The sequence below is a fragment of the Miniopterus natalensis genome, chromosome 2, assembly GCF_054644295.1.
Source record: "Miniopterus natalensis isolate mMinNat1 chromosome 2, mMinNat1.hap1, whole genome shotgun sequence".
In the NCBI taxonomy this organism is placed as follows: Eukaryota; Metazoa; Chordata; class Mammalia; order Chiroptera; family Miniopteridae; genus Miniopterus; species Miniopterus natalensis.
Window position 1 is genome coordinate 27,733,942 of NC_142082.1, and position 13,637 is coordinate 27,747,578.

The 13,637-nt window shown below is 48.1% G+C and overlaps 2 protein-coding genes across 2 annotated transcripts in view; one reads left to right on the top strand and one right to left on the bottom strand.

Moving 5' to 3' along the window:
* The window catches only part of COL4A2 (collagen type IV alpha 2 chain), a 191,826-nt gene extending 180,262 nt beyond the window's left edge, over positions 1–11,564 (bottom strand). Inside the window, exons 1-3 of the mRNA XM_087814230.1 lie at positions 11,467–11,564; positions 11,079–11,161; positions 10,930–10,984 (exon numbers count right to left, since the gene is read on the bottom strand). Coding sequence (XP_087670356.1) covers positions 10,930–10,984; positions 11,079–11,122 — 99 coding nt within the window. The 5' untranslated portion in view covers positions 11,123–11,161; positions 11,467–11,564. The remainder of the gene's footprint in view (positions 1–10,929; positions 10,985–11,078; positions 11,162–11,466) is intronic.
* Positions 11,565–11,631: 67 nt separating this feature from the next.
* Positions 11,632–13,637, top strand: part of COL4A1 (collagen type IV alpha 1 chain) — a 127,682-nt gene continuing 125,676 nt past the window's right edge. Inside the window, exon 1 of the mRNA XM_087814229.1 lies at positions 11,632–12,012. Coding sequence (XP_087670355.1) covers positions 11,929–12,012 — 84 coding nt within the window. The 5' untranslated portion in view covers positions 11,632–11,928. The remainder of the gene's footprint in view (positions 12,013–13,637) is intronic.

Here is a 13,637-nt window from a genome sequence, read left to right on the forward strand (position 1 = left end):
GTCATTTTTGTTTGAATTTTGCAGCTTTTTTGATATGCAATTAAAATGAATGTGTTTGCTCTTTGGCAGTTTCACAAGCCATGGCAGACAGCTGACAACTCACCGTTATCATGTGACCTAGTGAGAAACACATTTATTTTTCTAAATCCTTGCAACTTGATGTTGGTCAGCACACACAACAACTGATGTCTAGATGTTCCGGCATAAGATTTACAAATCATTTTGGACTCTTTGCTATTAACATTCCTTATTTTGCAACGGGAAGGGGAGGCTGGACCATAAAAGCTGATGACTATGAAGAAGGAAATCCTGTCTGAGCTAAGATTGCCTTGGCGGGCGCTGGGTGGTGGGGGGAGCCCTTGGGAGAGCTGGTAGGAAAGGAAGGTGGTTTTTAGATAGGAAAAGAAAACTATTTCAGGCTCCTATTCGGCTCTTGATTGTACTTGGACAGTTGTTACAATTAAGACAATGATTAAGTAGGGAAGAAAGGGAAGGAGGTGGTTTTCCTCCCTGGAATTCCCAGCTGGAATCTTCCTGTTTGAATCCACTCATTGGCCTTGCTCACTTGGGTGCCCAGGAGGAAACAGGTCTGTGTTTGTGTCCTGTTCGTCCTAACTTGTGGAACTATAGCAGACACTGAGTATTGCTAATGCCCCGCCAGGAAATGGCAAGGGTGGGGTGAGAGGTGTCGTTTTGCTCTTTCAAGAAAGAAGTTCTCTCCTAAGATTCTACTGGGTGTTTTCTATGCCATGTTGCCAGACCAAAACTTCTCGAGTTTTCTTGCTTTGTTATATTACACTTGGGTCTCAGAATTATTGGAACAAGATGTTCTTTGTTTTTAAGTCTTTCCCCTTGCTCTGGAAATAATTCAGTTACACCTTGACCTAACTTTAGTTAAAATTAAAAATTTTTGCTGGCATTTCATTACAAAAATGAAAACAACTGTCCATAGGCAGTGGGAAGATGCCCCTGCACCCATCTCGCCATGTGAACTGTGTGTGCACTGGTGAGCTTGTCCGCAGCCCAGCCTCTGGGCACCACAGGCACTAGGACGATGGCAGGATCTTACTCCCATTCCCTCCTGTATTCCTTCCGTCCTGCTGGCCTAGTGTACCCATGCCTTCTCTGCCCTGCTGTGCCTTCCTGGGCACACTCTCTTCCCCTCTGCCTTAAAAGCCACACATAGAAAATGCCCCGTCATGGCAGTGAGGTCTGCAATAATTTTTCTCGAAACTCTAGTAACACTTGAAAGTTTGGTGGTTCTGTTTTTTTTTTTAAACACTTTTATGTTTTGAGCACGAAGACCCATATTTAATTAAAAAACAAAACCAAAAAACCACCCAAATCCTAAAACCAAGTAGCCATTAGCTAACACTTAGAAAGCACTACAATGCTGAGATTGCTAAGATCTTAACATACAATTTCTTTTTTTCTTTTCAGAGCACACTTAGGCGGTAGAACTACTTTTATTCTAATTTTAGAAATGCAACTAAAGCTTAAAAGCTAAGTGACTTGTCCAAAGTCACCCAGCCAAAGTACCAAAAGCAGGTTTCCAACCCAAGACCCAAGCTGGCCTTACTTTTCATAAACCCCATGCCATCGTCCTGTCCTCTCTTTAGTATTCCCTTCTGAACAGCATGCTTCTAAGTCTTGAGGGGGCTTCTGCAGGCGTTTGCTGATGAGTACAATCGAATGTGAAATCCGACGTACTGAAAGTCTAATATAGTCCAAGGAGAGAGAAACTAGGTCTCAAACAGCAAGCCTCTGCTGGTTGCTCTCTACATCTACACATGGATAAATCCCAGGGGCCATATTTTACTTAAAAAATTCGGTCACACAGTTGGACAATTCCTACCCCCACCCCCACACCCATGTGTGCTCAGAAACTCCAACCCCACTCACTGCTCCTGGCCTGTCCTCACTCTGGGACCCAGACCTGAGCCCATGAGAAGATTAATGTACATAACTTGTGAGTGAGTATTATTCCTAGTAGAATGGGACATGTTCATTTGGCCATCAAATTTCACATAAATGATCTCACCATGAACTTGTGACATGGTTATTAGCATTCTGTTTTACACGTGAAGAAAGCAGGGCTCCGACAGGAAGTGACTTTCCTCAGTCTTTGGACTCAAACCCAGATGCTCCAACTCTTTTTAATAGACCACACCTGTCTACCTGTTGGCACGTGGGAAACTCCAATGAAAAACATTAGAACAAACACCACAGCAGTAAAAGCAGCCCCAATATAAGGAAGTGGGCTTTGTTCCAGGAGAAAATGGATTCTGACATCATTCTACTGCTGACCATGGGGGGCTCCTGCAGAGCTAAGATAATTGTAGGAAGGTCTCTTACTCTCCAGGGGGTTTCAGTAAATCTTTCTCCAAGTTAGGACTGACAATTTTCCAAGAGCCTGTCCATCTGCTCTGAGATAGTAATGCTGTGCTTACACGACCCTTTGCCCTTTATGTGGCTGCAGTAAATACACCTGCATGGCCTGGCATTTCAAGAAGGACCTGGAGAAGGAGAGTTCCGTTCTGCCTCTTGAATTCCCCTGTGCCCACTCTCATGCCTTTTGTCGTCATCCATTGTGGGCCCCTCCTGAAGGCAGCCTCTATGTCTTTGTTTCTCAGAGTTCACAAGTCACTATGTCACCTACATGCACAGGTCAGCCTCTCTGCAGACCCTAAACGAACTCTAAAAGGAATAGGTCTGCCTGACGCTCCCTAGAAACAGTCATTCTCCTGCCATCTGCCTGGGCTGTCCTTGCAGGAAAAGGAGCCAGGAGTATCCAAGGGCTGTGTGTCATGGAAGCATAGGAAGTGCTCCATGCTTCCTATTTCTCTCTCTCATCTATCATCTATCTATCTATCTATCTATCTATCTATCTATCTATCTATCTATCTATCATCTATCATCTATCTATCTATCATCTATCCATCATCTATCATCTATCTATCTATCATCTATCCATCATCATCTATCTATCATCTATATCTACCATCTATCTCTATATATTCCATGTAGATAAATAATATACATACACATTTTACATGTAGTATACATTATATTTAGATATAATTAGATATTATGTATATTTTATATGCTCAGCATCTTGTGGATTTTGAATATGCATGCATGCATACATAGTCTAAGGCTAGGGAATTGTCAGTCTAGCACAGTGGTTAAGAGCAGAGGTTTTGGAATCAGCGAGTCCTGGGCTTCATTCCCAACTTCATTCCTTATTGACCTTAACAAGTACCCTAATCTGTGTGTGCCTCAGTCTGCACATCTATAAAGTGGGATGATTGCAGAGTTGTGGGCATTTAAGAGGTAATGTGTATTAGCGGCTTAGATTAGTTCCTGGCATCAATGTGCTTAACAAACAGGAGTTGCTGTGTTTCTCCTGTGGGGTATTTTAGCTGTCCCTGGGGGACCTGGAACACTAGAAGCACCTTCAGGGGTTACTCTTTTTTATGTTGATGCCAGGGGACCTCTCAGAGGGCAGAGGAGGGAGGGCTGCACTAGCAGGTCCCATGGGACTGGTCTGTTTCCTGTGTCCCTCCTTCCGGACACCAGTTTGCAATTATTGTACAGTCCTTACTAATCAACGTCTCTTTTCTCTAATGGACAAACCAGAGCCTTGGAGGCCTCCCAGGGAGCACGCGTCTTTGATCGTGCCCGCCAGCAGAAGCCCTTTCCTCTGTTCTCACAGGCCCATATCACTCCACAAAGACAGTCACAGAGCCCAAAGTGCTCCATATGCAGAAAAACACAGTTATGTAATTTCTACCAGGTACCAGAAAATCAGTGCATGTAATTCAATAACACAAATTCTTCTGTAATTCCCACATGGAGATCACTGACCTGGGCAAAAGCAGCAACATAGGAATTTTATGGGTGGGGTTGAAACAAACCCTAGGAAAAAATGCAAATCTTTCACAGACCGATCAATGCTCCCTTTATCATCATATACAGCTAGCTTTATCCAGTGGGGGGAAGCATTTAATTTGGAAAAAACAACAAACCCACAGTGAGAAAAAGTACATTTTAATCTCATCTTCTATTAGTTGTTCCATGATTGTATGCCTCATCCAAAAGATTTGTTCTAATACTTTCAACTAACTCATTTTTAACTGACATCTTCACTCATTTATGGAACAGACACTTCACTGAGTGTTCACTGTGTTCCAGGCCCTGGAGCATACAATGTACTGAACAAATCCCGAGAAATGATGTAACATGCCCTAAACTTTGGATTGTGGTAGCAGTAACTGCAGTGGATGAATGAGTCTATATAAGTTATGACTGATGATTTAAAATCATTGATCTCTAATGATAATGCAAAATCCCAGCTGTTTGAGAGGGCACTCTAATTAGATTCTTGAATGGGTCTCAACTCTAAGGGACAGAGGTTCCAGCCAGGCACAGGCATTCTGACATCTGCCACATGGGTACTCTAATAGGTCAGAGGGCAGGGTGTCCTTCATGTCACCAGGGCTGCAGGCTACTGAGAGGAGATAGGGTGTGTATGTAGCAAGCTCCAAAACAGAACTAGAAAGGGCCAGGGGACAGAGGCTGCTCTGTTCCTGCAGGGTGGTGACAGAGGCCAAATGTGCAAGGCAACAGCCACTGGCCATTGGCCACCCTTGTTCTTGGCCCTTTTTCCCCAGCCCATAACTGAAATAGAAATTGTGGCATCATGGAGACTGCTAACTCCAAATTCCACCACAATGGCCTACAGGGAGTGCGTGTGGAGGTGGGGCTCGGGCACCAGACAACCCAGCAGAGCCACTTTCTTGCCACCCACCCAGTTTTCTAGGCATGCAAAGAGGTGGGGGAGGTCCCTCCTTTTCCATACAGCACCCACAAACTCTGGCCTGACAAGTCAGCAAGGGCTAGAGGTGTGAGCATGTTTAATGTCTTTCTTGAAGTGAGAGGATTGGCATGCAATCCATCGCGCAATCCTGCCATGCCACTGCAAGCTCAGGAAACCAACCGTTTTCCCTGCCTGGTCAGTCAGTCAAGAAGAGGGAGGCTATTGCAGCTCAGCACAGAGCCACTATGAGACGCTGAGCTGAGGAAACTCCATTGGGATGCCTTTCCTCCCCCCTCTTCACACAGTACTCCACCCAAGTTAGGGAGACAAAAGTCCCCCCCTACCCCCACGGGGGCCACTTCTGCTATATTTTCAAGTCCATAGGCGTTGCCTTTTGTTTACTTAATCTATTAGCAAAAGAATGGGAAGCATATTTTCCTCTGCCTACCACATCCACTGTTCACTGGCCTCAGACTTGCTGCTTCTCAGCCTTTTCTTTCCACTTGTCTGTCTGGTTTATGTGCGCCAAATGTGACTGGCCCTTGGCTTTCAAGAGCAGCTTTTTATTGGGAAATAATTTAGATCTGTAGAAAAGTTGCAAATATAGTGCAGAGAGACCCCTATATCTTTAGGCCAGACAAGATGATGCTATGTCAACGTCTTCCATTATCTTGGCACATTTTGTCCAAACTAGAAATTGACATGAGTACATTGGACATTACAGACTCTATCAGAATTTTGCCAGTTTTTCCACTAATGTTATTTCTTTCCCCCAAGATTCTTCACTGCACTTAGAGCACCACTTTTTTAAAAAACAAAGAAACAACACAACAAAAACCCAAAAGAACTTGTTGCTTCAAAAGGCGGCAGAACACAGGCTAACAGAACGCCCAGTGCGCATGAGCAGTCTGTCAGGAGCAGCAGGAGCCAGGAGGTACCAACATGAGGAGACCAGATCCAGGCACTCAAGGGCTTAGTTTCTAGTGGGTAGGGCAGAGCTTACAGGAGGAGCTGCTGGAGACTTGTACTTCCTTTGAAATTCACTCCCTGACCACATGGCTGAAATTGGACTACATGCCATGGGTCTCCCTAAGATTAGATATCCTCTTTTCCTTTCATGAATACTCAAAAGGAAAATCACACCACAGGAAAGCCCATGAAATCAAAGTTAGTTGTCATTCAGACCTTCATCTGTCCCAGGACAGCCTCATTAACTGAGGGAGCAGATTCGAGAGGAGTGGCAATAGGTAGCCACCAAACGACCTGCCCATTCTCTCATCTCAGCTGATTAAGTTCCATTCATTGAATTCCAGAAGCTTCTCACACCCTAAAGATAAAAAGCCTGATGTAGCACATTTACTTTCAAGTCATATCCTGGGGCAGTCCAAATGTTTTCCTGGAAAAGCATTCCTATTTCCAATGCTACAGCTGTGGGATGAGAGCCAGCTCATCTCCATGGTTTCAGCTCAGGGAAGGGCCTGTGGCAGGCGTGGGCACCTTGTGTTCTCAGTTATGACTCTCCAGCTCACCTGGAGCATCCCAGCAGTGATACCATACAATGGCTTTTCGTCAACCTTCCCTCAAGCCCCAGAACCAAAGCATTAAGTGACTTGCCCTGGGGTCAAACAGCCAGTTAGTTGCAAGGTGGGCACGAGGCTTTGTTGTTACCCAAGACTGCTGTGCAGTCCTTGGCCCCAGAGGCCACCGGCTACTGCACAGGTCGTGGGTTCACAAGCTGACTCAGCTAAGTCGGGGGGTTCCAAACTTCGCCTAACAGCTGATACCAGCACACAGAGCAAGGGCAAATTTCAGAGCTCTCTCTGAAGTCCTCTAATCAAAGATAAATATTCTTTTTCAGATTAAAAGAGCAAGACATTCCCAAACCACCTTTTATGTAATGACATCATTATTATCAGACATAAAATTGAAAAGTTATATGTTCACTGCCTTTTGTTTTCCCTCGAATTTTCTCTATTATTTAATTGCAGTGTCATCTCCCCTTTTTTTACCCTCTCTCCAGAAAGAGTTAGACAATCATTTGATTTTTATTATTTTAGAGAAGTTTCATTTTCTATTATAGAACTTTTTACTTGAATTTCATTTTTTTTTTTCCCTCTCTTTCTGGTTCCAAATATACCCACCGACAGTGCTAGAGTAGTGTTCCGCGTCTTCCCTTTGTGCTTGCGTCTAGTTCTGGGATGCTAGGCTGAGTCCCTGGTGTTAGTTACTGCATCCAAGTCTTACAAGCCACCAGGGAGGGTTGCTTTAACTGCCCCCTGAGATATGTTTGTTTTTCCGTTAAGGAGGATCCTTGTGATATTTCCCTTCTTCTTAGGGGTCCAGATTTTGAACAATAGGACTAAAACTCTAGGGAATTCTGGGAAAGAACTGTTCTCAGTGATTCTTAAGTAGATCATCAGGGGCATCTTAATTTTCCATAATTCGTCAATACACTGATTGAAAGAAGAGAAAAACCTTTAGAACATATGGCTGCTGCTGCTTTTTTTTTCTTTCTTTTTTGGTGGTGGTGGGGAGAAAGGTATGGCAGTATGCAGGAGTGTCATTTTTCAAGTGAATTTTCCAGGGCATGCACCCTGGAAACTGAGGCTAGTGCTGAAAGCAATCTGGAACCCAGCATTTCCCGGGGTGCACAGGGCTACACCCTGATACCTTTGAGAATCTAAAGTCTGTGGCCTGTCTCTCCAGTTAGGTCATGAGGTCAGCTCAGCCCCACTGAACATTTAATCTAAGGAAAGATGGTCTTTGTTCTCTGGAATTCTCTTCCTCCCAGAATCACACAGGACTGGTCTCTTAGATCTTCAAAGCTGCTGTCCCATCTCTTAAGATAACTAACAATGCTCAGCATGGGCTGCAGTGAGTACTTTTGCTTTTAAATCTCCTTGAATGTTACAGCATGCCGCTGAGAGGACCTTCCCTGACACAGGCCCAGCAAACACCTGAAGCACTTGCCCTGTGCCACACTCCAGGGCACTTCACACACATCCAGTCACCTGAGAGCCCCCGACCCTAGAGGTGGATACCGTTGGTAACACCCCCATTGCAGGACATAGGGGCTTGGTGAGTGTTAGGGCTAGCAGCAGCTCCTCAGCTGTGAAGTTGGGAATGGCCCCCAGGTGGCCTGCCTTCAGAGCGTGGGCTGGCAACCATTATGCTGTACTGCCTTTTAGGAAGGGCCCTCTGCACATGTGCTCAGCACCTCGGCACTGCATTCAAAGTAGGGTACCTTCAGGAAAGGCAACCTGAACAACAGCGAGGGCCGCCCACGGTTTCACATGCAAGCATTTGTGTTTACATTGGGTCCTGAGCCCAGGCTGCCCAGTGGGATTTATGCTTCCTTTTCTCCTTTGGACATCTGATCATATTGCTTCTTCCTTGTTCTGGGCTCGGGCTCCTGCTCTTCAGAGCAAAGCAGCAGAGGAGGAGGGCGAGGGGGTTCACCTTTCTAGTAACCAGGCTCCCAACACAACACCCTGTTAGTCATAGCTAAGAGCAAGGAGAAAGCACAACCAGAAGACTCAAATACCAAAACTTAGGAGCATCTGCGCTACTGACTTATAGACTGATCCTGGGAACTTTAGTGTAGTGAGCAAGTGTCTGGGTTCAAATCCCATGTCTGCCACTTATAGAGAGACCCTGGGTGAGTTGTTTAAACTCTTTGTGCCTGTTTTCCCATCTGTAAAATGGGGGTAGTAACAGTTATCATAGGTGTGTTTTCCTATGAGGCTCAGAGCAATTAAACACACAAATTGGCACACAGGAAGTACTCATTCAATAATTATTCTCTTTGCTAACCATCTATAGCTGTTTCTGCTACAAAGCTTTTCAAGTTACAATGAGCAGCCCCTGTTACTGAAATGCCCTATCCCTGGAAAGAGCCCTTAATACAAATAGGCAATGACAACGAATTCTTGGGCATGGCACACAAATAGGGGAGGAGCTGAACTTGCCACAATTGAGAAAGATATTTTAATGAATACAGTTAAGGATCAAGAAATTATTTTATGAGTAACAGTGATTAAAGCCAGTGGGCAGTAAGAAGTTAATAAGTAGATCCTTTGTTGAGCATCACAAATTGCATGTCTGTTGAATAATACTATTAATAGGTCTCTAGTAAAACAACTCAGAAGTATTTTATCTGTTAGATTTAAAATCTAAAGCCCAGGGACATGAAATAAATTGACAAGTGGTTCCCATTGTCTCCCAACACAATACTCTAGGTCAGTGGTTCCAAAACTAGGTCATCAAGTGGGAATGCGGACTCCTAGGCTCCATCCCAGGAAGTCTGATCAGAAGGTCTATGGACCAGAAGTCTGAATTTTTAACCAGCCTTTCCAGGTGAGTGTAGTGGGTCTAAAGACTGCACTCTGAGAAGCACTTGCTAGGCAATAAATGCTCTTGGTCCCATCCAAGGATCAGAGAGCAAAGAGACTCGGGTGAGTTTGCAGCATCTAAGAGCTTTGTGAGGAAGGCAGAGAGGTGTATACGTGTGACAGGGCACTGGCCTTTGTAAGAAGCTGGGAATATTCTCTTCCTGTTCAAAGTGTGGAAACCAGGGCTCTCGATTTGTGAAACTGGGTAGAGCTGCATTTAGAACCCAGGTACTGTGACATGAAGCCCTTTCTACCAATTTTAGAACCAGTCCTAGATAAGATTCCTGAAACGCTCACCATCCTCAGGAAGGAAAGTACTGATATCACAGCAGTGATTCTAGGGGACAAAGGGGTATGGGAGACAGAACAGCCATCACACCCACGCTCAACAGGATTCAGTGCTTTCCTCTCTAGAAACCTCGGCCTTCTTTTGGGTGTATGCGCTTTGCTCTGGCTTATAAATATGAGCCAAGTCCTATAATGTCATATGTGCATAACGACCCATAAGGGTCAGATACCCAGGTTCGGATCTTCTTATATCAGGACATGTAGAAACCAAGATTAGACCTGAGTTTTAAGAAAACTTTGGCCTGGAATGTTCCAGTCACAGTCTCTGACTTCCTTTCTGACTCCCCAACCCCTAAACTGGAGCAGAAGGCAGCACAAAAGGAAGGCTAAAGGTTCTTTTCCAAGCTAGGGTAGTTCTTCCTGGCTCACAGACTTTAAAAATCTCTGTTTTACACGACAACAGAACAATATGAAAACAAGAGAATTTAAATCAAACCGCAAATACAGCTTCTCACTGTCCCTGTGTGTGCCCTCTCCCCAGAGTGGGAACCCGGCGGGGAGGAGGAATTCCCAGCAGGAGTCACCTGGGGAGTCAGGTATGACAGAAATCACATTCCAGCACAGTTCAGAGGGGATGGAGTCCTAGGAAGCCCCCTCGATTTTCAGTCCCAGTTGAAACATTTGTATCAACTAGAGAGACACACCAAACCTGCGGCAGTTTAGCCATGCTACCCAAAGCTCAGTAGAAGTGGCTCCTATTATTTAAGCACAATGATAAAATCCTGTAGTGCCATCGCCAGTGCAGTGACAATACTGACAGCTGCCTGGAATGGCAGGGCATCTGGGGCGGGGGTCACAGGTTGGAGACTGAGCAGCTCCCACCTTGGCTCTTCCTGGGCTAAACCAGGTGTTGGCAGAAAACCGAGAGTCCAGCTGCTGTCCCCTCCATCACAAAGGTTAAGATGAAGTACAACGTTGCGTGTTGCCCTCACTCCGCCCATTTCCCCAAAAGAAAAAAACTCTCTGCCAAGGACAGTGCAGAACCTAGACACCAGCTTCCGAGTTCCACAGAAACGCTTCCCCCCAGTGCCCTGGCGCCCCACTGCCATGGGGCTGACAGCCTGCCCTGGCTTCGCCTAAACTTAGGAAAAGAATGCCGCAGGCTACGTTTTAAATTATTGGCTCCCCAGGAAGGGCCGACGACTGTGGCCCACAGACTGATGGTGGGGGGAGCCCAAGGGAAGGCAAACCGGAGAAGTTCCTAGGGGTAAGCGAGCTTTCTCAGAACACACACACACACACACACACACACACACACACACACACGCGCTCAGGTGAGCGCCCTGGAGCTGCCCTCGGGCAAGGCCTCTCCGCGTCCCAACCACTCTCCCGCGCGCGAATCGGAGCCCGTGTCCGGGCGCCAGGACTTACCGCCAGGACGCTCTGGGCCAGGAGCCCCACTGTCACGGCGCCCAGCAGCAGCCACCTGGACGGGAGAGGGAGGAAAAGCGCCATGAGCGTGCGGCCCCCCTCGGCCAATTCCTGAAAGTTGCCCGGGGACAAGGCAGAAAGTCGCTTACCGCCGCGGGGCCGGGCCCGGCGCCGTGCACTGGTCTCGGTCCATGATCCCGATGCAGTCCCCCTGGGCTCGGGCCGGTCCCTCCTAGCACGGAAGACGAGACAAAGCGGGCTGAGCAGGGGTTGGGGAGGGAAGCATCCTAGGCGCAGCCGCCTCCGTCTGGGGATGCGGGAGAGCGGGGTGCGCCCACCTCCTCTTCGCAGGGGTGACGGAGAGCCGCCCCACTACGAGACAGAAGAAAGAGGGGCCCTCCCATCTAGGCCCTAGTTGGTGCAGCTTAGCCGCGGCCGCTCGATCCCCATCCTGCCCTCCAATTCCTAACGGCCTGCGCAGGGCGCCCCAAGTCCGCGCCCTCGGCCTGGGTCTCCCAGTTCCGGGACTGCTCTCACCTTGGGCCCGGCTTCCGCCCCTCAGAAGCGCCGGCGGGGGCACAGCGGCAACGCGTCAGCCCTCTCGCGCTCCCGGGCGCCGGCCTTCGGGCCAGTGCGGCCGCCCTCCGTGCAGCCCCCGAGCGTGCCACAGCAGCAGCAGCCGCGGCGCAGAGCCCTGGCGTCCGGCGGAGCGGCAGCCACACTCCTGGGACCGCGCGCTCCCGCGCCTCTTACCCGCGCGGCAGGGTCCTCCCCTTTGAGACCCGCCCGCGCGCCGTGGAGGAGGGGACGAGGCAGAGCCAACAAATTGAGGAGCTCGTCTGGCCTCTCTCAGGTCTTCGCTGCAAGTCTCCGCGCCGCGGACGGTGCTCAGCGCTCGCGCCCCCGCCCTGCGAGTGAGCCGCCCTCCGCGGCCCGCGAGCGCCGGATCGCGGTCCCCCGCCGCCAGCCACCGGTTGCCGCCGCCCCGGGCGCGCCACCATGGGGCCCCGGCTCGGCGTCTGGCTGCTGCTGCTGCCCGCAGCCCTTCTGCTCCACGAGGAGCGCAGCAGAGCCGCTGCGAAGGTGAGTCCGGGCCGGCTTCGCTCCCCGGCGCCCCGCCCTGCGCCCCGGGCGCCCCGCGCTACCCCTTTGTCCCTGGCCGAGCCTCCCTCCCGCCCCTCGGGGATCGCTAGTGGCACGGCCAGGTGCACTCTCTCGGGTTCCCACTAGTGATCCCTGTGGGCTGCGATCGCACATCCATTAGGGAGCCTCCTTTGTTGTGGCCTGAGTAGGGGCGAGTTAGGGAACTCGTCAGGGCCGGGGGCGAGCGAGCAGAACTTGGTGCACACTGCAGGGTGCCTGGGAGTCGGTGGGATTTGAACTCGTATCGCCGGGCGCTCAGCGGCTGGCCGCCTTCACCTGCCCTGGGTGCCCTGGTGAGTCGGGGGCGGGAGGGGCGGACACGCGCTCCCCTTGGTGCTCGGAGCCCCACACATGTGCCCAGGCGTCTCTTTGGGCTTGTTTCTCTCGTTTTTTTGGGAGACTGGTGGTTGATGCTGAACAGTCTGGGCTGTTTGCCTGGAAACAGCTGTATCTTTGCTTTCCCACGACTTTTATGTTGCTAAAGCACGCTCAAGAACAGAAGTGGGGTTCTTCTGCAGTGCAGCTTTAAAAAGTTATCATGCTCGACTCCTTGTCTTTTATTCATATATATATATTTAAAAATTGTAACCACATTCATATTTGAGTGTGAAACCAAAATGAAACTGCATCTCATTGTTCTGTGTACAAATTGTTTTGCTACTTTTCATTTCCTCCGGCTATGTGTTTGCCCGGAAAGGAGCAGGGAGTTCGGTTTGCAGCGGTAAAGGCTTCCAGCTCTGGACTGTCCTTGATGTACTGTTGTTCTTCCCTTTTTTCCTTCCTTTCAGACAGAATAAAGACCTCAGCTGTTCCCCAGTGTCAAAGCCTTGTAGACAAAACCGCGGGAAGGTGTGGTTTCTAAACACATTTCGGGTCCCCCCCACCAAATGTTTAAAAACGATTTTGCTACTTGCCCCGCTTAACAGTCACTCTTACTCTTCCAAATCCTAATCTTGCTCTTAGATTTTGTTTGTTTGTGTTTTTACTTCTCTTCTGGAAGAATGATATTCACTGACTGCACTTCACTGTACATAAATTATTAACTGTTACATACCAGAATAAACTGGTGATATGTACACATGTTTCATCATTGAGAGTTTGACTTCTTGCTGGCAGCGCCTTCACTGGGTATTGAAAAGACTAATGGTTACACTAGCAGTTAACTTCAGATTGTTGCTCCTAGCCCAGCTTCTAGTCTAGCCTCTCGCACTGAAGTCAGTTATTTAAACACTCTCCAGTGATGATGACACTACTTTCAAAAGAGGAGGCTCCAGAACACTTTATTTGGGTGTAGAAATATTGACCAAAAGATTCCAAGGAGAGATTGCTAAACCTGATCGCAAGCTAATGAGGGCAAGTTCTCTATGTAGAAATATGAACCTCTGTTTGGACTTAGATTTTAGATTTTCTGATTTATAATATTAACAAAGCAAAGCTAATTATAAGAGCTAGCTTTTTAAATAGCCAGGACTTTAAGGAATGAGCCACTCAGTCATGGAAACTCCTGTTCCTACATGGGGAATAAAACTCATTGCTGTTGAGTTGGCAATTTTTTACTTCCCTTT